This window comes from Akebia trifoliata, chromosome 3 (genome assembly GCF_017979445.1).
Source record: "Akebia trifoliata isolate Shusen 1 chromosome 3, ASM1797944v1, whole genome shotgun sequence".
Lineage (NCBI taxonomy): Eukaryota > Viridiplantae > Streptophyta > Magnoliopsida > Ranunculales > Lardizabalaceae > Akebia > Akebia trifoliata.
The window spans coordinates 53,276,454-53,302,249 of NC_141377.1; the positions used below are offsets into that span (position 1 = coordinate 53,276,454).

Consider the following 25,796-nt stretch of genomic DNA (forward strand, 5'->3'; position numbering starts at 1 on the left):
TAGGAAAATTATGAGTGTATTTTTATCAAGAAGGAAAAATTGAAAATCTTTGTAATCTAATTTATATTGGACAGTGATAGGCTACATAACAACATTCAAAAAGGGGAAAAAAAAAAAAAAAAAGAAAGAAGAAGAAATAATTGAAGGGTTACAGTCAACACTAGTGGGCAATGAATCTAAATCCATAATAGTACATGTAAAACAAAGTCTGAACTTGAGAACCCTACCTTCTGAACCTGAGAGAATCCTAAAACCATGCAATTATGTAGTGTCAAACCCTAAAAAAACAAAAAACTGAATGATGAGAAACCTTCCTTGTAAAATGGGTGTAGGTTAATATGTTGACCTTGTAGTGTATATACAAACACCATGCTAAGCTTGAAAGGATGTCGACTTACATGAGGGAAAGATACAGAAACCACTGAAGCAACAGATCCAACTCCCTTTCAAGAGTGTGAAGTGTGTGTGAACAAGGCCTGGTAATGGGCGAGTCTTCTTCCATGTAGTTTTCCCCACCATCGTTACCTCCTTGGTTTTGAAAGGACAGGTGGAAAATCTTCATCTTTCAATTGAGAATTCCTCCGAGCTGCCAATCTGGAAAAATAATCGAATTCACCTGTTAATATAATAATACATTAACAGTATGACAAGTGTTTACAATGAAGAACTGGCAAGAAATTAATGAAAATATTAAAAAAAAAAACAAAAAAAAAAAAAAAAACAAAGGACCTCTCAGGAAATTAACTCCAAATACATAGAAACAAAAAAGAGGAATCTTGTTCAAGCCCTGGCCCTACAGAGGAGGAAAATACGACCAAATGTCCCCCAACCATCTAGCTAATCACATAAGATCCACAGAATGTGGGAGATAGTAGGGCCATCTGATTCTGTATGATACGCGTAATTTTTGTTATTTTTTTTAGGGTAGGTAAACTGGACTTGAATCCACGACCTCAAAGTTGCATTACAATGCAACAATCAAGCTGTAGGTCCAAGACTGCTAAAGATGTCCGCCAAAAGCACGGAAGGGAAACAGGTCCTCAATAAATAACCACCCCCAAACATTTCTTATAATTATTCTATTATAAAACCCCATGCAGAAAGAAAATCAGTGTCACTTCGAAAACTGTGGTTGGTGCGTTTCTGGTCAGGCATATTAACATCCTTGGTATCTGTCAAAGCTTTTATTTTGGAAAAACTTCAGAGTTATTACCTTCGATGTTGGGGCGAAGAAGGCTGATCTGGTGAAGAGTTTGCAGGAGAACCTCCTTGAAAACTTTGCTGCTTATACACACCCCTTGGTGGGTCTACTTCACCAAGATGTGAAACTTCACTCATATCTGAGAAATGTGCTGGTCGGAGGGAGCCAAACTCAAGCTGCTCCCCAGGTGAATCATAACCAAGGTTACGATCATAAGGGTACAACATCATAACAGGTCCGCTTGTAGAAACACCATTGGAGTTCGCGGCCGGCACGCTATATGCCACATTGACAGAACCACTGTGCGTGGAGTTTGAGGAGACAAATGGACTGTGGTGTGAGGGGAAGGAGTCATGCCTGTATGAATCCCATGATCTGTCAGCTCGGCTGCCACTTGCAGTTACGCGGTCCGACCTTGAACTCACTCTCTCGGTTTGGCTGCGACCGTGGTTGCGTCCGGCTGCCCGTGGTCTTGAGTTACTATTCCAGTTTCCTTCTCTGTCCCTGTTGTGTTCATTCCGCTCATAGTTGTAATTCCCTTTGTGGTTTCTGGTATTTGAAGATTGGCGTTCCTTGAAAGAAGGCTTCTGAGAAATTCAAAAACAAAACCTCTATTGAAGCTAGCAAAATATAAAAGCCTAATTTAAAAATAAAATAAATTTCAACGACGAGTCTCCAAACTGATAGGCAATAGCCCCCAAAAATTATAAATTGAACTAATAGAAACCAGCAAAAATACACATAACAGTATATTTAACTAGCATCGAAGAAAATCTGAAACCTATATGTTGTATGCCATCATGCACATAAACAGGCACTGACCCACAGAAGCCTTCAACATCAGAACTTGAGTGTCTCAAGTCTCAAAAAACCAAGTGTGGTTTAGTTGTTCTTTAAAGGAAAGAATATACAGCACTCCCAGTCTTCACTGTGTTTCAGTTTGTTGTAGAACAATATAGTACATAAGTAATGCATTAAAGCATGCCCTATGCCTAATGTTGACACATATTGTCATCTGAACTGTCTGAGACAACAGATCAGCCTTAGGGTTAGCTACAAGCCAAATAGATGAATTCAAACCATCTGTTCTGACTTCTAAGCTTACTTTTCCCCATGAAAAAGATTCCAAACAACTACCCATATTATTTTTTGGGTGAAATGTTAACAAAATCAAGTGGGGTTTCAGAACATGCTGGAACAGCCTTCCTTAACTGCCAAATCAACTCTAAAGAAACCCCCGAGGCCTAGATGACTGGTTACCAAATGCAGTGGGTAATATATCTGCCAATACGATTTTCACCAAGTACATGAACTACCAGATGAATTTGGTACCATCGTTGGTGTGGCAACCATACAAGGGCAGTTCTCAGGCATGAAGTTTTGTTACCATCACTCTTCTGTATATCTGAAAAAATACTTTTGAACGAAGTCTGGATCAAGAGGAAGTATGCTTTTGGGGCTTTGGCTCATCCAAAAGGCATTGTAACAAAAAAAAAGGCATCGTAACAAGCAAAAAATCCAGATGCTGAGGCATTAGACAAGTTGCTCAGCTAGCCAGGGCCTCAAGGCGTAAGCCTCTCATACATAAAATTTTTAAATAAATAATATAAAATATATAAATGATTAATATTGAAAAATAGAAAAATTATAGTAGCCATCATATATTTCACAATTTCAAGTTTCAAATCCACTCCAACATCAAGAATAATATAAAATAGGGTCTTCGACCCCATGATTTGGCATAATTCTATGTTGATCTCCTAACGTTTTGACAATTGCACTTACCTCCCCTTTCACAGACCATGGATGTTATTTTACTATTTTACCCTCTCATCTTATCTTTCTTCATACAAAAAAATTAAATTCTAAAACTATAAAAATATCTCTAAGCATTTAGCCTTATGCGTGAGCACATTTTTTCACAAGGATTTTTTATATATATAAAAAAGAATTAACATTTTAAAAAGGGTAATAGTCTTTATAAAAAGTAAAAAATCATTTTTCAACTGTTTGGTTGACGACAAGTAGATGGAAGGGGGTTAAGTGAGTTTGTTGGATAACTATAGGAAAGGTAAGTGCAATTATCAAAACGTTGGGGGTCGACATATAACTATGCCAAATCACAGGGGGTGAAAGCATAATTTACCCTATAAAATATTAATATCAATCATTAAACAAGAAAGGAATATTTTTTATTTAAATGATTGGGAATTTTTCTTACTGTAAATAATTATTATATATATATATATATATCTATATATATATATATATATATATATATATATATATTGCAAAATGAAACTAAATACTATTTTTTCAACAACTTATATGCATAATACTGAATACTACAAAAAAAATATTTATAAACCAAATAAATTTTTATTTTTTTGATAGGTAAATCAAATCAATTCAACAACTTTTTATTTTATATTTGAATTTATTTCTAAATGCTCATGCTAACTGAAACAAAGAAATAGTAGAAGACAAGAAACAATAGAATAACAACAAGAATAGAGAAGAAACTCTTGATTAATATATAGTTTTAAAAACTGAAATTAATGTGAAGTGTACACCATGGCTAATAGGTGTACGCCTTGGACACGTTCACACTAAGGTGTATGCCTTCTGGTATAAGGCACATGCTTTGGTTGTATTTACGTTTCTTTCTTGACCTAGGGAGTTTTCAATGAATCCCACCTTGAGGCGCTCTCAAGGCATAAGTTTCACATGCCTTTGAAAATACTGATAACAAGTGTCAGATACAAATCGATGACCAAGTATGTGCGACATAATATAGATCACAAAGGTTTTCCAACATGTCAAACATATCACACCCAGCTTTCTTGATGTAGGACATCTACAATTCTAAGTAATTTCTTAATTCTATTAGAATTTATTTATATTTCTAATTCTAGCAGGATTTCTATTTTGTAGTTATGTTAGGAATCTAATCCCTTATTAGTTTCTATTTTTGTTTTAAATTGATTTTTATTATTTAGACTATAATTAGAAGTGCTTAGAAGTGTCCAATTTGAGTTCTAATAGGATTAGAAAGTTGATATTATATTATAGATAAGTTAGGAAAGTTACTTTTTAGTATTTTCGAATATTTCTAAGTTGTTATGATGGGATTATCTATATAAGGAGCTCACAATCCGAAAATTAATAATTATCAATATAAATTGAATTATCTTTTCTTTCTTAATTACCTTTTAACTTTATGCTTTATTTTCTTTCAAGCTATTGCTTGTTTATCAATTGAATCTATTGATTCGAATTGATTTTGAGTGTTCCATTGAACACAATCTATCGAATCTATTGATTCACATGCTTCCGCTACGTCACTTCTACAATAAAAAAATCAGGTAACAGATTATTTAAGTCGAATACACAAATTAACAAGTTCTTGTGAAAGATTGTTTTATCTTACAGGATTTGGCAAGTAGGTCCCAGTTCCACCACGATATCTAGGGACTTCGTCGCCATAACGCTGATAAACACCAGCTGGCCTACTAGAACCAGGCTGAAGTGGCGCAACGGGAACAAATTGAGGGCCATAATTCATGAGCTGAGGGAAGATGTTCACATTGGCCGAAAGAGGTCTTCCAGGACCATCCCATGGGGAATGACCCTGTAAATACATAGGTGGCACCATGACAGGAGATGGATGCATCAAGGGCCTATGATACTGTGGGTTTTGGCATAATCGTCCATACTGCAGATTCTGCCAATGGCTGGCAAAGTCGCTGTTAAGAATGTCAGATTTGGGATCCTCAGAAAGATCTACAGAAGGAGTAAATTTTGTAGAACTAGAATTATTGAAAATCTCTGATTGATCAAGGCTCTTTGCTGAATCCGGCATCTCCTCCCTATCAAAATGGTTTGTGGATCTCTCAGAATTCCCCATTTCTGCTGGGAAATTGTACACCGGAAGCATTGTAAGGTATGGAACTGGTGGGCCTGCGAGATAAAATGCAAAGGGTATCACGCCAGAATTATCCATTGCTTTTTGCCTTGAACCAGAAGCCACAAGCCCAGGAGCAATGGGTATCACTGTATCTGATGCACTCATTTGTGTCGGTTCATAGCTAGCTATTTGATGGCCCCAATTATGCAGGGAAGCCACAGATGTAGGTCCCACCGTGCTTCTTTCTGCCATTTCGGTGCCCATAGTCGAGAGTGGAATCCAGTCTCTATTGTCATCATCTGTCTGTGACGAACCATGATCAACTGATGCACCCTCATACTGCCGCCCACTCTTACCTTTTCCATGGACAGTAGATGAAGATGTTCTTCTACCCCGTTTGTCTTTGTCCCTTGTTAACTTAGAGACCTTCACAGATGTTCCATCCCAGGAACTTTCAGAAGATGCTTTGCTTCTTACAGAACTCGCCTGTGAAGTAGATAAGTATCTCAAACTCGAACTTCGGTCTGTAGAGTAATCCTCATTTCCTCCGTTGTTTATATACTGGAAACTATTACTATGATCTTCCCTTATCAACCCTTTGTTGTCTTCGACCAAAATGTGGTGACCTTTCATACGAGAACTGTCAGAGCTACTTGCCTGTAACAACGGAACAAAGTTAAACCCTACCGAACTTGGCTGTTGCTTGTCGTCCAATTGTAGCATCTGGAAATTTTCATCATCGGCATCAAAGCCTCTGGTGGAACCAGAATCCTGGTTGTGCCAGAAACCATGATCGTTCACTTCTGTCAAACCTGAATTCTCATTACTCGATTCAATCATTTCTTTGGGATTTGAAGCCAATCCAATGCTATGGAAGTACTGGGACAGCGGTGAAGAAACAAGACCTGGAGAAAACTTCATATTTGAGCCCCACGTAGGGTCAATAAAGGGGATATTTGTGGGCACCATCCCTACCAAATTTTTCTTGGCAAAACCCATTGAAGCTAGAACAGAAGGTGATATTGGATGAGGTGGGTGAGGGGAAGCAAAATTAATTGGCATCTGAACCTGGCCACCAAAACCATGGAGTCTGGAAGATTCCATCATGTTCACAAGGTCTTGCTCCTCTTGATACATATCCAGTGATTCAGTAACAGAAGCAAGCTCTTCCCTTGCGGCACCCAAGTCAGCTTCATCATGATAACCATTTGAAGTAATGTTTGAATCGGTAGCAGTATCAAGACTTCGGTGACATGGGTCATGCTTCGTAGATGATGAATCATCAGTTGAGGATCTTGCACTACGATTTTCCAAAACTTCAGAGCCCAAGTTCTTCCTCCAGCTATAATCAGACCTAGAAGAAGCAATCTGGCTTTTTATTGTTTCGGGTACTCTGTTACGCCTACCTCGAGTAATAACCTCGGTGGAAGTGTCTGTAAGCTCGGGACTAGAACGTGTCCTTGCAAACGAATACCTGCCCTGCACTTCATTCATCAAGTAATCTGGTCTACTACTTCTATGACCCTTGTCAGTAGATACACTTCCACTAGAACTAATATTTTGTACAACCTGATTGGATACCATGGAAACTGTTAGGTTTCCATGGTTTCTCTGGCTATGAGTTGTCCTAGACATGCGTTCCAAGGGACGGGTACCATGCAAAGTATGAGTCCCTTTAGTAACAGATTCATGGGCAGTAGAATTCTGATTCTTTTTCTTGCTGCTTGAATAGTTCTTCAAATTCTCAGACCCATCAACATGATCTGAGTTTAATGATCGCAAACGCCATAGATCAGCACTAGGTGCATCAGGACGACAACCACTATCATGTCTTCCCAATGTGTTCGTGAAGAACTGATTGACTTCATCTATAAGGTTCTCTTTTGGGCAATCAAGTAACCTAGCTAATCTTTTAGCACCAAATGCAAAGGCACTTCGTATCCTGAAGAAATTACCTGAAGAAAATATAAACACCAATTATAACAATGGGCAAGAAAATAGATATGAGACCATCCAAATTAAATTACAAGCCACAGGAAAAGCAGTCAAGAGTAATTCAGACGACAGATAAACCCTTTCATAGTGATATACAAACACATATACACAAATTAAACCGGCATGTTTATGTATTAGTCACTGATTTACATGTTTTCACTTTTGTACTTTCAAAGCCACAACACGAGGAAAGCTTAATCAGTTCATCACCTAATGTCTACTTGCTTACTTCACCATCTTTGCTCATTAACAATATCAAACTCAATATAAATACTCTTAACTCACCAAGAATAAAAGAAGAATTAAATTTTCAATATTCTTTAACTTCAATATATTTTCACTTTGTCCAAATATCATGCTTGTCTATCAGATTTTAGGAGGACTTCCGGTGTGGGATTCTCTTTCCTTCTGTCTATACCCTATCTGATCTAAAGGGGGCTCCAATTAGCAATGGTTTTGTTGAACAACAAGGAAACAAAGTATGGAATCTTGGCTTGAGAAGGAATCTTTTTTATTTCCCTTACGAACATGGTTCAAAATTCCCTCTTGTTTTAGCAATTGTTTTGTTGAGCAGCAAGGAGACATAGCATAGAATCTGGGCTTGAGAAGGAATCTTTTTTTTCTCAGGAATATTTTGGCAGAATATTCCAGTTCTGACTGAAACTTGCATGAAACATTGGACCTGAATCATTGAACGTTTCGAGACCATTTCCGTTTTTCTCTTGACCAAAACATTGAGCTTGAAACAAGATTTTAAACCTTGCTACAGGAAGAGTTGATACTATGGCATCCATGCTTGACAGACTTTTTGTTACTTCGAGTGGAAATGGAGCTCAAAATGTATATTTCTTGTTAGAACCTTCTAAAGTTGAAATTCATGGCAGACTTAAGAAATTTTAGTCCTTTTCTTTGGTAGGCATCACCAGCCCTGCATCCAATACTCCAAAGTGCAAGACAACATAATGCATATAGGACCTAAAAAAAATGGACAAACAATGCGTAAAGAGGACAGAACCATTCTTGAGTTCAGAATCAAATACCTTTACTAACACTACGTCCAAGGTTGTTGTTAATGCGTAAAGGATCAATAACATTAAAATGCTTAGAAACGAAGGGTTGGCTCTGATTTTCTTGGCCTCCAGGTAAAACAGCATATACTGAGCTACAAGCATCAAGGAACAATTTGCTGAGTAATAATTCTCCACTATCCTTTCGAGGAGGTTCCGCTGTAAGATATTTCAATAAAAGCAGAGATGGTAAATTGGCTAAATATCTCCTATGGAAGGACACTCAGTCAGGAAATGCAATAAAGATCAATTAATGAATCCATGTAGACCTGTCATATCTGGAAGTGAGATGATGGGTATTGGACCCCAGAGGCTAACACAAAAGTTGTCCCAGTCAAAATTACTGAAGAATTCCAGAAAACGATAAAGTACCTGCAAATACACAAGATGAGATCTTCAGAGGGAAGGTTGAATAAAACAAAAATTTGATAAACAAAACAAAAATTGAAAAGCATGGAACCATAGTTACCTCCAGTGGTCCAGCGAAGGAATTGTTGAAGACGTGAAATATGTATAGAACTAATGTCTCGAGGGCGTAAGTTGAAATAAGTCCATGATGAGCACCCAATATACGGCTCTCGTAGTAACACCAGGCTTTGATCAATATTATGCTGCGCTTGAATAAATGATTTTGACTTATCAAATGGTCAACCTATAGAACATGGGGAAAATTGTTAGCAAAAACACAACCAAAAAGAGTGTTTTACTTCAGACAAAATGTTTTGGAATCATGTACTCAGGATATCAACAATTCACCTCCTCGAGGAAACAAAGGGTACATAGCCCACCAAGCTGGTCAAAAGATATGTCTACCACAATGTTTTCCACAAGACACTTTATTATCTTCACCTGCAAATGGATAAAATAAAATGATAAAATTTGGTATGGTAAGCAGTGTCAAAAGAATATTGTAGAACAAAAGGACGTGAACATATAAGCAAGAAAAAATGATTAGTAGTATCGGCAGGGATAAAGAGTTGGGAACAGCCAAGTTATAGCAGGTCCTGGTTTCATAGAAGTGATTCAAAATTCCAAAATGAGGCCTACCTAGGCTATTTCTCAAACAGCACATTATCACTATAACCCTTACAACACGGGAGGAGTGGACAACATTTCAGGCCATCAACCCATTGGTCTCGTTAGTTGTGTTTGCAAGAACATAGAGAAGACATTATGTACTTCTTCACTAATTTCAACTGAATATATTAGGGATACACAAATGTTGGATGGTATTTTGATTGCAAATGAGTGCACAGATTCTAGACGTAGAATGGGGATTCCTGGAATTGTCTGCAAAGAATCTATGACCAAGTTAAAAGGCTTTGATCTGATGCTACGATCAGACGACAAGTAACAGCCAAGTTCAGTAGGGTTTAACTTTGTTCCGTTGTTACAGGTGAGTAGCTCTGGCAGTTCTCATATTAAAGGTCACCACATGTTTGCCGAGGAAAACAGAGGGTTGATAAGGGAAGATTATTGTAATAGTTTCCAGTATATAAACATGAATAATCATCCTGATAATGTTTTCTGTTAAATTCTTGGTTGTCTGCATTTTTTGGTGTTCAAATAAGGCTCCTCACCCCCTCCAATCTTTCTTAGCTTGTCCCACTTTTCTCCTAACAATCAAATGAAGAGTTCTACTAACAAAGAAAATCGTAAAATCCAAGTTCTAACAAATCCCTGATGGTATAAAATCTAGGAACAGAAACTACAATGGCATATGGTCCTATTAGCATTGTCTAGTATTTAAGATACATAAAAGAAAAGTGAATATTTATGCAAACTTTTGTCAACTTCTCTAGCTTCTTGGTTTATGTTTAAGCTTTCTAAAGAAATGAAATCCTCTAAACCTTCCATTTTCATCACAGTTAAAGCAATTAAAAATGAATGGAGAAGGCAATGCTTTTAAAATCATAATTTTATGATCACCACGATTTGAAACTTAGGTCAGAATTCCTTTAGATAAAAATCCTTCATTTATCACAAATCTATGATTTAGGTAAGATACATATTTTATGATTAATTAGAGAATTCATTGACTCTTTCAAATATTATATTTTGACCAAATCACAGATACATGTTCATGTGAAAACAATGATCCTTACTTTTGTGCTTTTGGGTCATCCAAGACCTAAATGCTACTAGAAAGAATGCCAGGGTAGTTTTTTGGTTTTTTTTGTTTTGTTTTTGTTTTTTAACAAATTAAGCAAATTTTTAACATTTTTTGTAGTATTAAACAAATTTGTAATATGTTTCTTGCCATGCATTTCTCCACATAAAAAAGCATGATAACATAGCTCTTCAGACAAGTATGGCTCATTTGTTTTAGTTTTTAATTTGTTTTTCTTCATTATATTTTAAGGAAAAAAGGGCCCTCAAATATTTAAAAAGAATTTTGAAGTTCCCTAACAGGCACATTATAAATTTCCTATTTCAAGATTTGACAAGAACAAACAAAAACACAATTCAAAATTGCCTTTATATAATTAGAACTCATCATGAAGACACAACACACAGTATGGTTACAATAACCATGACTAATTTGCTGTGGACATTGTCTCTCGACCCTGTCAGCATTGTAGTGTCCATAAAATACACCAGCATATATAAACAAGGAACACATACCGTTTAATTATACTTATAATCATGTTGGAAACTACATTAGAAAATGAGGAAATAATAAGTGCAAGAGAATAAGACATTTAATGCTTGAAGACATTAAGAGTTCTAAGAAAGACATACTTCTGCTTGAATGTACTGAACCTCTTTTACGCGGAATTCAGCATTCTCACTCTTCTCTTCATTCTCAAGCATATCACGAACCTTGTTAGCCCATATATCCTTCAAATTTTGATTCTTGCTGAAAGCAGTCAAGTCAATGTCCCCATCTGGTAAGTAGGTTTTCAGAGGTACAGACCCAAAGGTGAACACCTGTAAACAATCAAGACGATAAATAATGACAGGAACTGGAAAGCAAACCAATAAGTTAAAATTCGTCACCTAACATTGTATCCAACTTATTCAGTTAATAACGTGTGATTTGATACGTCTATGATGTCGAATGAAGTCCTTTACAGGGTATCTTTTTTTGAAAATAATTGTTATTATCATCATGATCATCGAAGTCTGATCCCAAAAATTTGGGTGGCTGAACAAATCCTGTTCCTCCATTTGTTTCTGTCTAAAGACGTTTCTTTTGTAAATAGTTAAAATAAATCAGATCGACAATCCCCTTTAAAAAATGTGTATAAGACTTCCGTTAATTTTTCACAAGGCATTCGTGCAAGATGTAAGTGTACCATTAAGGAAGAAAATATTGGCAATGACAATCTAGTACTTACTGATTGCCAATGGTTCATTATTTAAATCATATTCACTAGTTGTTTCGGTATAAATGATAAACAGTAGGGATACTTTGGAAAAGAATGGAAAAATTAAATGCGTTTGACACCTTGTATGTGTACCTACAAAATTAAAGCTTAAGCTTCACTTGCGCCTCATGCCTCATGCCTCAAGCTTTGAGGATTAAACCTCAGCTGGGTGAGGTATAAACCTCTCAAAAACAGGTTGAGGCATAGGCCACAAGGCCAGGACCTTGCACTCCATCTTGAGGCGGGATTTTTAAGAAACTAATTATATGGACTTCCATCCTATAAAGGGCATTTGGTAAGGCCAATGTTGAGTAGTTGCTTTTGGCTAGCCATAAAAAGATGAGCCCTGTTTTTTAATAGGTGAGTTGGTGAAGGTAGGGTTTTTCTCCCAGGACGGTCATATCACCAGTCACAGACTTTACCAGCTCAATGGGGTGACAGCTTCGATAAAAGGATGAGAAAAACATAAATCTTCTACATTTCTCAGGAAATGAAACATGCTGAAGAGAAATGAACTAGAGAATGTTTAACAATCTTTAGAACATTGAAGGGAGTTATAACTTAGAATAATTTTGGCTTGGCAGAAAAGCAGTGAACACAGTACCACTTTCTCGATGAAAAATGAAGCATACACAGAACAAAACTTTGTTAGTTCGCTTAAAGACTCGGATAAGAGCATAAAGTGTATGGGTTTTAAGGATGACATGTGAAAGGTCTCAAAAGTTTATTCCAATCCAAATCAGCAGTAAGAATTCCAAACTATGCTCTTTCAAGGCTTTAGTCTTTTCCAGATGCATTTATGGTTCCACTAATAGTGTAAGGCAATTAAATGTTATTTTGCAGGGCCTAATAGGAGTCAAATGGTCCTTCTGGACTTGCGTATTTTATCATAAGGAAAATTAGCATAGAAATTTCACATAAACACTATAATGACCAAACATTCTACACTTGAACATGATGGCCAAAATGGACCATTTGCTACATTAAACATGACTTTCAGATGAAAATACCCTCATCAGCACCAATTATCTTAAAACCCTCTCACTATTAAATTTTTATCAACTCCCACCCTCTAATTTCTTGTAAGAGATCAACTTACTCCTCTCCATACATCACCTCTATCTCTCAGTCGTCCTAGGTTTGTAATAGATTGATCAGATCTATTTTTCATACATCACTCTTACTCCTCTCCATACGTCAACTCTATCTCTCAATCGTCCTAGGTTTGTAATAGATTGACCAGCTCTATTTTGCATACGTCACTCCATTTGTTGTAAAAGATTAAACAGCTCCACTCCATACATCACTCTATCTGTCAGTCGAATGTATTGCTACCAAATCTCTCTGCTTTCAACCAGCGAAGTTCCCTTCATTATTTCTCCTCCTTCTACCAACCCTCACTACTATTGTGGTAAGTTCCTCTCCTCCTTCCTCTATTGATCTTCTTCTCTATACTTTTTCTTAGAATAAACGACGTCAGGGTATGACTGGGGATTTATAGCTCCCAAAGAACCCTAACGAATGTCTCTCTCTCAACATTCAAATTTATTTGTTCAGACTTGGCATAAGTTCAGAAACAACGTAAGAGACCTCTAAAATATTCTTACATAGTGATAGGACAGATATATAAATATCAAGGTACCATCTGGAAATTGCAAATGAGAAATTACCGGTGTTTCCGTGTTAATTCTTAAACCATTTTGATCATCAATCAGTAATCACTACCGGCTTTGAAATCATTCTCCCCAGATTTTCCATGACAACCATGAATAAGAAAAGAGAGAGGGTCACCTTCTCTTAGGCCCCTAGAGCTTATAAAATAACATATGGGAGAACCATTTACCACAATTGGTCTTCCTATCACAAAGCTTCTTTGTTCGTCTAAGATCAGCAAGGGAATGATCGCTTCAATACTAAGGACCAACACTTAAGCAAGGATCACGTATAAACCACCGATCAGGTTTATAGGTCTATAAATAATTCCTCCCCCACAAATTCTTTAGGATAAGGAGCGAAAAAGATAATGTAAGAACAATTACCAAGGTATTTATCACCCCGAGATTCCATGGAGTTCAATAAATTCTTGCCAAATGATATCTCAGTATTTATCATCCTAAAATTCCATCTCTATTTTCATAAGTTCTAGCCCAAAGACATACCAACAATGCTTGAACAATGAAATGTTAAATCCATCCAGACCAAGGGTCTCATTCCCAAACTCTTCAAAGCTTTGATGACCTCTTCCTCATAGATGGGGCATTCCATCCATATCACTTTATATGTGCCAAAATTAAGACTAGTTATAGAGTTGACACTATGAATGAGGTACTAAATAAAATAATAATAAAAAATCATTACCCATACCCTAATACCCTCCTCATCTTTCTACATGATGCCATCTATCTGGATACGAGAGATGAAATTTGTTTCCTTCCAGCCATTCACAACTCCGTGGAAGGATTTGGTATTGTTGTTAACTGAGCTAAACCATTCCCACCACCCTTCATTTTAAAATAATATTCATTTGCCCTTGCAAAAAAGAAGGGCGGTGAAATTACTTTCTTTTGAGTGATTTGATTCATCAATAGGGGACCGGTCGTCTCTTTCTTTCAACCATTAAATTCTATATTTTTGTTTTCAACTTGTCTCTTTTAATTTAACCAACTTTCAGAATTTGGTTTTAAATACTCTTAGGAGCTCCGATCTTCCATAGATACATTTTCTTCTTTCAATTTTTCATCAATCCGAGCAATTACACTAAGAAGTGTTTTCTTCTTCACATCCACTCTCCCAAACTTCTCTCTATTCCATATAAAAAATCCCCTTAAAAGCTTTAAGCTTCTTGCGAAAACGAAGCCCAACCATCCCTTTAATCCCAGTTGTTGCAACATTGTGCCACCTATTCCTACATAGGCCAGGACGACTTGATTATTGGTCCATGTGTATAAGTCCTTGCATGGAGCATCCAAATGCATATTTCTATTGTTAAAACTCTAAAAAGTCTATCATATTTGTTGACAAACCATTTACCCCAAAAGACTGATCTGTTGGAGAAAGGGAGAACTATGAATATAAGAGGGTCATGGGAATTAACTGGGGTATGACACACCCGAGACTGGAGGAAAATATACACTCAACACTCCCCTTCACCCTTAAGGGTGAATTCGAACCCATGACCTATATGAACCTAGCGCTCTGATACCATGTTGTCAAACCATTTACCCCAAAAGACCGATCTGTTGGAGAAGGGGAGAACTATGAATATAAGAGGGTCATGGGAATTAACTAGGGTATGACACACCTGAGAGTGGAGGAAAATATACACTCAACAATATTCCTCAATACCCAATTGCCTCCTTTCTTCACTGAGAAGCTCCCATAATCCTATAATATCATCTAGCTCATCCTAAAATTGACCTCTTTCCTAGCCATCTATAGTACCATAAACCCCATAAAAACTCAAGTGAAATGATCAACCACATAACCGTATTTACATAACCCCTCCACGTTTTGGTAAATATGAGATACCCCTGTGTTTTCAAACTAATGGCATGCCCTTTGATCTCGGTCTCCTCTAGAAGATTTACTTTTCTAATGTATGGGATGTATCGATAATGTATCAAAATCTATCGATATCATTTCGGTTTTTGAAAATATTAAAATATTGAAATGATACAAGATTTTAAACCTTGGTCATCACCGATTCAAAATTGTTTTTTTACAAGTTGGGATTAAACCCAAAAATCTTTTTATTGTTTTTAATTTAAATTTTTTTCAGGGGAGAGGGATAATTGATTAATAACTAGTGTAACATGTGGTTATCGAGTGGGTAAGATCTTGATCACGGGCATAATGAATTGGAGGAATGAGGTGCTCCAAAGTTTGCCTAAACCAATCTTATGGAGGATGTGGTAAAAGGATCAACTTAGATACTAGCCCTTTTGTTGTATTTTAGGTAGGTCTTCTTGAACTCTTTTTTTTTCTATTATACTTATCAAAAAGAAAAGAAGAAAGATCAAAGAGGGAGAGGGAACAACAAGATGAGGGGAGTAACTTCCAAGTTTTTCTTCTAGAAATCCTCCATTTGAATTTGAGGGCCCAAATATTTACAAAAGAAGATGAAGGATAAATGTCAATGGCACCATTCGTTGTGACCACCATCCTTTCAATAACGATCATTTCAAATGTTAGGCTCTGTCATTAGACAGACCAGTAAATCAGATGCTTGTACAGGTCCTATGTATGTGTCAAGCATGAACCTAACAAGTGAATGATGGGTATTCCTTTGGACGATCTAACAAGACTTCCACATTGTTAAGGTGTTCGGGTGTAGGTGCTGTAGTAGGGATATTGCCTTGCAACTCTTTTTAGTATTTGATCCTACCAAGGTTTAAAATATCGTATCAAATTAATGAAAAAATCAATACGATATCGGTCATTATATTCGACACAATCTGATACATACCCAAAACATTTAATGTTTCAGGGTCAATGTTTCGTATCAATCTTAGCTGATACCAATAAATTGGCCCATACATTGAGACATTTTAAACCATGGGTCCTTCCAGTGTAATGCTTTATGAGTTCTAAGAGGTAATGACTAATACCTTCGAGGTAAGGTGTATGAGCCTTACAGGTGGGTCGCACATGCCCACATACCATACATTGAGATATTTTAAACCATGGGTCCTTCCTGTGTAATGCTTTATGCCTTCTAAGTGGTAATGACTAATGCCTTCAAGGTAAGGTGTATGAAGCCTTACAAGTGGGTCGCACATTCCCTCATAGAACCGGGGGGATGCATGATGTTTGGCGAGCCACATGATCCTTAGCCAATTGGAAACATGAGTTGAAAGAATTATCCACACCAAGTATCTAAGGTTTTATTGTTATAGAGTGTATACAAAATAGGGAATTTTAGGGATATCCCCCTTGTGAAATTGGTCATGTTAGGTTTACTCCCAGCAAAATGCAAGATTAGGTTCCCCCCTTGACCGAAAGTCAACGCTCATTTTTGTTGTTGAAGTAACTTTGTTAAAATTTTAATTTAGTTATTTAAGTTCTTGAGGGGTATTTTGAATAAAATCAAAATTTTACCCTTCATTCATCAACAAAAAGGGATGTTGACTTTCAGTAAAGGATATTAAACCTTATCTTACATTTTACAAGGGATAAACCTGATCTCACCAATTTCAAGGGGATGGGGGGAGGGGGCGGCATGACTAAAATTCCCCACATAATATAGGAATAGAAAGGATGCAAGACCTAAAACTATTGTCTCCGTAATATACCCACTTTCATGATTACAAACATCTATGTAAAAAACATATGAAAAGACATTATTATTTATTTACAACTAAGAGCTGCCTCATGTTACTCAAGAAAGACATCTTAAAAACTGTTAAGAGATATGGATACAAGTTTAGATAAGACCAATTATAAGCCTTACTCAGCCAAACAGTGGTCTTTTGTATAATTTGTCCAAAAATGTCTAATTGAAAACAAGTATGCCTAATTGACAACATTTAGTAACGGGAGAAGATATGCCACCTGACAAGTAAAGCACTTCATTATGAGCCGCTGCACATAATCAGCAACAGCATTTCTGCGCTCTTCAGAAGGTTTGTTGGGCTGGATGCAAGCAATCAGCTCTGCCGTTCTCTCTTCGGCTATCGACCATCTCTCTCGATCAAGTGCTCGAGACACCGAAGCCGCTTCATTGGGCAAAAGGCCATTGAGCAGAAGGCCAGTAGGCGGCACCCAGTTCTCATGATCACCCATGCAAGACTAAGCCAAAGCTAACCCTTCCTCTTCTAAGAAAGAAATTGGGAGAAAGCACAGAGGCCCGACGTGATTCAATAAGACCCAATTTTGAGGAAAACTAAGACACTATGAGACCCTCAATTTGACATCTGCATGTGAAAATATTTCAATCGAAAATCGACTCTACCAGTCTCGAAATTCAGATCTCAACCCCTCAATACATAACTTACAAACACTAAGTAGCTACAATATTATCGAATTTTGGGAGAAATCACAACAAGGGAGGATCAATATACAAGCTTGGATGCGGGCATTTCATCTTTGAAACAAAAACTACGAAAAAATGAAACTTGAACCACCAACGAAATTCAACCTAAAACACCAAAACTCCAAATTCTAACCCTGTTACAGCAACTACTCTAATCGTTCGGATCGCCACAACAAGATATGGAGAATAAATTAAAAAAAACAAACCTAGAAACCGAAACAGAAACCCTAGAAACGACAAGATCAAAGACCTGTGGAGAACGAACTCGTAATGAACACGATAATTCAATCGAACCTTAATGATTAAAAAACAAAACTTCCAATAATTCAATATAAAAATTACTTCAATGTCGACAATTTGTGAAGGAAACAACAAGTTTAGATCGAAAGATGCAAGAACAGAGTCGATTATAGACCTGACCTTAGAAAAAAACGAGTTTTTGCAGAAGAATTTAGACCTTTCGAAATCTGATTTGGGAGATTGATCAGTTGTGATTAGGGGATTTTTGAAGGAATGTGCGGAGGTGAGAGAATCGAAATACAAAAGAACGAACGAAGAGAGAGAGAGAGAGACAAAGAGAAAGAGAGGGACAGAGAGAGAGAAATGAAAATGAGGACTACTGAATTACGGTAGTTCGTGATGGGGAATTGAGAAGTTACCCGCTATAACCCACGCGCACGATCTATTGGACCTTGTGCCAATGTAGTAATCCAAAAACTGACACGTGTAAAATATATTAGGTCACACTGATCACATTAATATTTTATCCGCCATTGATCTACAGTAATAGATTGATTGATAATTTCAAACCATTGGATTAGATCATTTAATTTCAACGGCTATGAATGATCAAGTAGAGCGATTTTATCTGTGTAGGGCTATAACAGGACAAAATGTGTGCAATGTTGTAATCTTGGAGAAAATACTTTGATATTAAACATGGAGAGCATGGTTGATGTCCACTATATGAAATGTTCGTCAACTTACCCATGATGGGTCAATGGGCTCATCAAAGATTTTTTTTTTCTCTCTAAGTCAGAAGGCCACCCAATTTTAAAACATGAATTGAGAGGACAAATTACTAATTTTATTGATGAGCCAATGAATCAACCACTTAAGGATCTCATGAAAGAATTTTCATAAAATTAACTTCAAAACTAATTTGATTCAAGCATTTCTATCAAGTGTTGTTATCTGATCCTACGGATTTGTTGAATATTCCTACGAGAGACGGTGAATATTCTGGATGTAAATCTATTTTACATTTTAAAATAATTAAAATATAATGTATAATAAGATAGTAATTTTATATTTAAAAATTCTCTTAAAGAATAATAAAATGTACAACGATAAAAATAACTTTGAACCTTCTAAGGGTTAATAAGATGGCCAAGACCGTGTCAGAGTGGGTGTCTTGGTTTCGAATCCCCCCTTTATCCCAAAAAATACTTGGTGGGGTGGAGGAGTGGACGTGCCCCGATGATTGGTTGGTGCTCTAAGCAGTCTAGATGTCTCAAATCAAAAAGGAAATAAATAAAAAAACAGTAAATTTGAGGTATTTTTCCATAAAATGCATTTGTCCTGACAACGGTATTTCAATGAATGCATTTCAAGTGTTTCTATTTGTGGAAATCAAAATATTTTTAGTAAAATAAAAATAAGAGTTGTCCAATGTTAATTTTATAAATGTTACAATTTGTAAAGACTATTTACAAATAGACCATTGTACAACAAACTTTACAATGACTACCGTTAGAAAAAGAAGAAAAAATTATGATGATTATCTTTATTAAAACTTAGTCCATTTTAAAATAAAAATATTGGCCATATAAAAAGGTTGAATTGAATTAACCATCCAACTCCAGATTTTCTACTTCTAAGTAAATATTGAGGTTAAGAGGATCAAAGTAGATTGGTTTTAAATGAGGTAGATTTTGTCTGTTTTTTTTTATAGAAAAGTTAGAATCATCAAACATGATTTTTATGTGAATCCGGCAAGCATTAGGAATAAGAATAGGGAAGTAAAATAAAGTAAAATATAGAGAATATATTTAGGTAGCTGCTATTGCCACAACAACATTGACTAATGCCACACTAATTCTTATGTAAATCACTAAATAATCGTACACAATTGGTGTGGTGTTAGTAAAAGTTGGTGTGACAATAAATAGAGAATATATTTAGATAGCTGCTATTGCCACAACAACATTGAATAATGCCACATTAATTCCTATGTAACTCATCAAATAATTGCACACAATTGGTGTGCTGTAAGTAAAAGTTGGTGTGACAATAATATATATATATATCATACATTTACTTTTCATGTATGGATGTTGCAATCAGACAGAAATATCAACTTAATCGTTGTCTAAATTCCTTTTTATTTTACAATTCCTTGATTATTTTGTAGGTGCCTTCTAGTTGGTAAAATCATTGGGTGATTACACCATACATTTGAGTCAACTTCCCATCAACATATATATATATATATATAGGAGAATGCTAATGTATAAGATTTCGTGGGGGCATTAACATTACTTAAAACTTTTTTTTTCAATAATACCCTTCTTAATTTCGTCTTTTAGTAAAAAAAAACAATGGTGAATTTGTCTTTTACACTATAAATGCTTATATAAAAGATCAACATACCTCTATTTTTTTACTAAAAAAATGAAATGAATATAAGTATTATGAAAAAAATCAAGTGTTGAAGAATGTTAACATCTTCATGAGGTATTGAACATTAGTATTCCCTTATATATACATGTTTAGACTCTTAAATTGAATTATTGATAATAAGTTTATCGACAAAAAAACAAATCATTACTTTCACAAGAAAATAACAAAATATCCTCTTTTACAATTTAAAATAAGTTAATCAACTTTTTAAAATACAATCATTGTCTAAATCAAAATCAGTCGTCTAATTATATTTTCACTAATCTCATATCTATAGTTTGGTTGTATTTCTTTTCATATTTTTTTTTACTCGAGTAATGTACCTCCTACATGAATGTACCGACTAACTTAGTTGGTAAAGTCTTTAAGTGATGATACTAACGACTTAGGTTCAAATCTTACTAGCACCGAATTACTAAACTCATTAAAAACAAGTTTCTCAATAAATAAAAAAGTTGTAAATATTGCAATTTCAAAAATGTGAATGGAAAATTTTTAGTTACTGTACATAACTTCTCAAGTTTCTAATGTGATTAATGGGAGAGTTATCAAATCAACTCAGCAAGTTTTCAAGTCAACTCGGCAAATCTTTCTAGATTTGTAAACATTGTCACTTAAAAAGGTTGGCATCCCTGGTCGCTCACACATCTTCTAGCCTCTTTATTATCGAAAGAAAAATGTTGTAGTACCATTCAAATTGACATAGTTTCACACATTGTTAGCGTGGATGTGTGTACAAAATCATAAATGCTTTTCATCAAGATATGAGTGAGAAGCATCTATCGTTCTGTGTGCACACCAATGTATGGAAACGATGTCATTTTCAATGTTCCTCCAATACGACTCTCATCCAAATAAATAGTCGGGACCCGTTAAAATAGAAGGGGACAGTCCCCTATATGTAGTTGAGTCCAAAATTCGATATTAAATACTTTCTGAGGTTGTCAACAAGTTCTTGAGTCAACTGAGCGACTTCGAGTTCTATCATACAAGCTGACTCGGATGATTTTTAAAGTGACGAGTTATATCATCTTCATCCCAGGTATATAGTTCAAAACGGTCAAAGCAGTTCAATTATTGTATGATCCTTTAATATGGTAGCTCGCGAAGTGCCAGATCGAGCATCTAATTAATCGCCTAAATATCCCAAAACTCTTCGTGCCGCACAAAAGCCAAACTGGATAAGTAAATAAGTCTCTGACTCAAGGATAATTTCGCCATTTAAAAACTTCATAGCATTAACGTAAATAGCGTACATAATGAGGGTCTTTAACTTGTCAGGGAAAATGGTGCACGAGAGCTTACGTGGCACTGATTGTTCCAGAAAAATATGTGTCCTATTCCAGATCCCATCTTCGAAGACAAAATTGTGCAGAAAAAGATAAAAAAATAAATTGTTCTAAAATGACTTTCTTCGACACTACGCTGAAGTATTAGTGTGAAGATAACCATAGATTTTTTTTCCTCGAGATAAAAAATAAAATCTATGGTTCTCTACACACAGACTCGTCACTGCAGTGTTGAGAGCAGTTTGGAAGAAAGTCAGTTCAGTGTTTTTCTAAAAAATTTGTAGGAAAACCCGCCTTTGGAGCCATGACACGTGTAATCCATTCCGCAACTTACAAGCCTCCCCTATCTTTTTGTCGGTCTCGCGATCGAAATGGCGGTGGGCTTTGGAAGTTCTTGAGAGAGAGGGAGAGAGGGCGATTAGGGTTTCGTTGATGGTTGAATCCGTGAGAAGATTTCTCGCCATGAACTTTAATGGAGGTGACAGGATGGAATCTGAGTATATATTCAGGCACCACGTGCATGAAACGAGAGAGAACCAGTGCAGTTCGGCTCTTGGTTTGTACATCAAAGCTCCAATTCATCTTGTAAGATCTCAATCAATTGCTATGTTCTTGTTTGATTTTGAAGTTTTCTCAAGTTTTAGGAAGTTTGGTGATCAGATCTGCGTTGGAATTTAACAATTCTGCCGTTTTATTTGTGGATTTTCGATCTTTAACCGGTGATTTCCGAGTAGATCAGCTTGATTATTAGTGTTTTAACTTTAATTGCTCAACTGTTCACTTTCAATTAAATTTGATTCTGTTTCTTGCTGTTTTAATCATCCAGAGCTCCGATTTGTCCGGTTTTACTTCAATTGGAGTATAAAATGGCAAAAATCAGTTTAATTTGTTATCAAATTTGTTTAAATGAGAAACTTTTTGAGTTTAGATGGAATTTCGAGTAAATAAGGTGAGGTGATAGGTATTGGGAGATTTTTCTGGTTTTCAAACAATTCTACGAAAGAAGAGATTTTTCACTTAAGTCGTCTCAAGTTGAATTCGCAGTTTCTGGTGGTTTCTTCTGCGGAAGACTTGGATTTAAATTTGATAGCCTGATTTAGGCGAATTCGGACTTGAATTCTTTGTAGTTTCTCTTGGTTTCTATGAAATTTACTTGCTTTCAGACTTCCTGTATGGTTCTGCGCTTCAGGTCTGGTCTTTGGTTAGGAGGTTCGATCAACCTCAGAAATACAAGCCATTTGTTAGTAGGTGCAGCGTACAGGGCGACCTCGTGATTGGGAGTGTTAGAGAAGTTAACGTTAGATCGGGGCTTCCAGCTACGACCAGCACAGAAAGGTTGGAGTTTCTAGACGAGAACGAGCATATCCTAGGTTTCAGGATTGTTGGTGGAGATCACAGGCTAAAGGTCGGAGCTTTCATCTTCTTATTGTTCTTTGTTATTTTCTTTCTCCAGTTGTTGGTTCTCCAATTTCAGCTCGAATTTTTTTGTTCATTCTTGTGAGATTCGTTGAAGATACTTGACGTTTGAGAGTATTTGCGTGTAATCCTGTTAATTTGTGGTGGCATTTGTTTGAATTTGATAACTTTTTGTGCCTAATAGATTAACTGAAATCATTTCAAATATAACATATTATTTGAAATAATGTTTTTTCCCCCTCATTTTGTTCATACCTACTGAAGATCTAATGGAACATGTATTGATTTTGGCCTCTAATCTAAAATGGAAAATATGTATTTTTATCTTAAAAATTCTATGGAAACTGAACTCAATTTTGCAGTTAGAATTGTGAGCACATTCAGATTGCATGACCATTGTGAACATTATGAAGATTTTGTCAGATTAACTATAGAACTCAACTGAAAAATAATTTATTGGGCCTAGGTTATTTACACAGTTGGGATGACAAATTCTCTAAATATTGGGTTACTTAACTGCTTGCAGCCAATTGTTTCTTCTTTTTTTTTTGGGAGGGTTTGTTCCCATAGAATTTCATCCCCCTCCTCTGTTTTCCTGTCTGTAACTCTTCCATGTGTCTTCATAGTCACAAAATTTAGCTAATTTTGGTAAAAATTAGTTGAAAATGGGGTCTACGAAAAATTGGCTGATCAAGAAAAATCGGCAACTTTTTTTACTCTATTCCGCTGTTTGATATTTTTTCCGGCGTATCCCTCTGTCCGAAATTATCCCAAATTAACTAAAGTTTTATGAAACTAACCTTGTCGATTCTGAATTTGGTTACCATGGTGTCCATTGGTGATGATTGGGAGAGGATGGAGGAAAAATAAAAATGTCCGCCAAAAATTAACACATAAAATAGTGACACACTGACGTCATCGTCCAGTCCTACAAAATTCATGACATATGTACAACACAATTGGGGAAGGGAGTTATTCCTCTAAACAAAAATTAAGACACGGATTCTGTAATAATACACCTTTGGTTTTGTTTGTTAATGTTTCAAGTTTGAACCCACGATGCTAATTTTGTCACACAAGCAGGTATGGGTGGCCTAGGTTTAATCCTACATTTAGATTTCTAGTATTTTTGTTGCTCTAATCATGTAATTAGCCAATACCAGTCCAACTCTTATATAATTTTCTTATTTTTGCAGAACTATTCCTCAATTCTCACCCTCCATCCAGAGTTCGTTGACGGGAGACCTGGGACTCTGGTGATTGAGTCGTATGTTGTAGATGTGCCCGATGGGAACACCAAAGATGAAACATGCTACTTTGTTGAGACCATGATCAAATGCAACCTTAAATCACTGTCTGACGTCTCAGAGCGACATGCAATGCAGTATCGAACTGATAGCTAATTTCAGGGAAATGGGTCGAGGATCTGATCTCACCCAAAGATGAAGCTTCTTCTGAGGCTTTCATTATCTCGAATACATTCCAGATAGATTGGTAGTATAGCTCTTCTTTCAATCTTCTGGACACCCTCTTGTCTTTCATTTTGTTTTTTGTCTTTTTTTTTTCTTTTCTTCTATCTTTCCTGTGTTTTTAGTAGCTCAAAGTGGGGGAAATAAAAGAAAAGACTAGGTTCTCCTTATATGTGGTTTTCCTGGGTTTCTTCCTGTTGTTCTGTATTACTCTGTGATTGTAAATATCTAAGGTTCGAAGATTTGGTGTTAATTGAGTTTTGATGTTGATGTTGATGTTGTAGTTGTAGAGTGAATCTCTGGTTGCTGCACTTCTTGGTTGAGTGGATTGTATATACCACCACTTAACATAAGAACTTTTATTGCAAGGAAACTTTCACTTATAACACTACCAATTAATAAAATTGTACATCATGGTACCAAATAGGATTAAAGAGATCCCAAATATTTCATCCCTAAAAGAAACTCCAGAAGAGAGAGAGAGAGAGAGGGGTTTGGAGAAGCCATGGAGAGACGGAGAAATAATTCTTCCCAGTGTCTTTGAACTGCAATGCCAATTCCTTTTTAGGAATTTTAGTAGAGAGCTGCTATAGGCACCCTAACTTTTACTTATTGCACCCTAATTTCTTAAATTATTTATCCCCCCCCCCCCCCCCAGTCCATTCGAATGTTAGAAAAGTTTGGCACATGTTATTAATCAACAGTACAAAGCATTATGATACTCAATTCAAACAATTTCAATAGTTGTTTATAATCAGGATAGCTCATATATAACCCAAAACTTATAAATAGAAATCTAATCAAAGAAAAGAAGAGGGAGAGAGAGCTACTACTGACACCCCCAACTTTTACTTCATCTTAGCCATTAACTTTTAATTTTTTTATTATTTTAAATTGAAATATAATAAGTAAAAGTTGGGGTGCCAATAGCAGCTCTCTCTTAATAAGAATCTCAACGTAACGTGTTGGGCTTGAGACACGTGTGATGGAGTGGCGTTTATGTTTTACTTTTAACATTGATGTGCTTGCTTTAATGATTCCATCACCACTACTCTTTGCATGCTCGTATAGATGATCCTTCCAGTAAACAAATCAGAAGTGGCAACTTTTAAAACCAAAGTGCTCTCTCTCTTTAAAACTTGAGGATTGGCAAGAACACAGAATCAGTCACCATCAACTCCAAAATCTTGATAACGATGGGCTAGATTCGCTTTTGAAGATGTGATATAACCCTTTACGTGGATTTCTTTGAACAAAGCTAGGGAGGATTCTTATTTTGATGATTGAATGAAGTCCATCTGTAAAATGCATGAAAGTGTTTTTACTGAAGGTTATTAGGGTTTTAATGCCTGCTCTGATGATTGAGAA

The 25,796-nt window shown here is 36.0% G+C and overlaps 2 protein-coding genes across 3 annotated transcripts; one reads left to right on the forward strand and one right to left on the reverse strand.

Moving 5' to 3' along the window:
- Positions 1 to 29: 29 nt before the first annotated feature.
- Positions 30 to 18,192, reverse strand: LOC147407945 (uncharacterized). Of its 2 annotated transcripts, none has more exons than XM_086436744.1 (9): positions 17,092 to 18,192; positions 10,913 to 11,101; positions 8,927 to 9,019; positions 8,640 to 8,822; positions 8,440 to 8,542; positions 8,144 to 8,329; positions 4,632 to 7,063; positions 1,214 to 1,788; positions 30 to 616 (listed from the first exon to the last, which is right to left on the reverse strand). In XM_086436744.1, exons 1-9 carry the CDS (start codon positions 17,320 to 17,322, stop codon positions 613 to 615), a joined length of 3,996 nt encoding a protein of 1,331 aa, XP_086292870.1. In that variant the 5' UTR covers positions 17,323 to 18,192; the 3' UTR covers positions 30 to 612. The 2 variants fall into 2 exon arrangements, with proteins under 2 accessions (XP_086292870.1, XP_086292869.1); XM_086436743.1 differs by having other exon boundaries at positions 30 to 594; positions 17,092 to 18,191.
- Positions 18,193 to 21,889: 3,697 nt separating this feature from the next.
- LOC147407946 (abscisic acid receptor PYL8-like) lies at positions 21,890 to 24,681 on the forward strand. Its single transcript, XM_086436746.1, has 3 exons — positions 21,890 to 22,128; positions 22,733 to 22,948; positions 24,156 to 24,681. Exons 1-3 carry the CDS (start codon positions 21,976 to 21,978, stop codon positions 24,360 to 24,362), a joined length of 576 nt encoding a protein of 191 aa, XP_086292872.1. The 5' UTR covers positions 21,890 to 21,975; the 3' UTR covers positions 24,363 to 24,681.
- The last annotated feature ends 1,115 nt before the right edge of the window (positions 24,682 to 25,796 follow it).

Coding starts and splice junctions, on each gene's coding strand:
- LOC147407946 (XM_086436746.1), top strand. CDS start 21,976: ATGGTTGAATCCGTGAGAAGATTTCTCGCCATGAACTTTAATGGAGGT. Junction 22,129..22,732: donor TCAAAGCTCCAATTCATCTT/GTAAGATCTCAA, acceptor TCTGCGCTTCAG/GTCTGGTCTTTGGTTAGGAG. Junction 22,949..24,155: donor GTGGAGATCACAGGCTAAAG/GTCGGAGCTTTC, acceptor TTATTTTTGCAG/AACTATTCCTCAATTCTCAC.
- LOC147407945 (XM_086436743.1), bottom strand. CDS start 17,322: ATGGGTGATCATGAGAACTGGGTGCCGCCTACTGGCCTTCTGCTCAAT. Junction 11,102..17,091: donor TGAAGTGCTTTACTTGTCAG/GTGGCATATCTT, acceptor GATTGTTTACAG/GTGTTCACCTTTGGGTCTGT. Junction 8,330..8,439: donor CTCACTTCCAGATATGACAG/GTCTACATGGAT, acceptor AATATCTTACAG/CGGAACCTCCTCGAAAGGAT.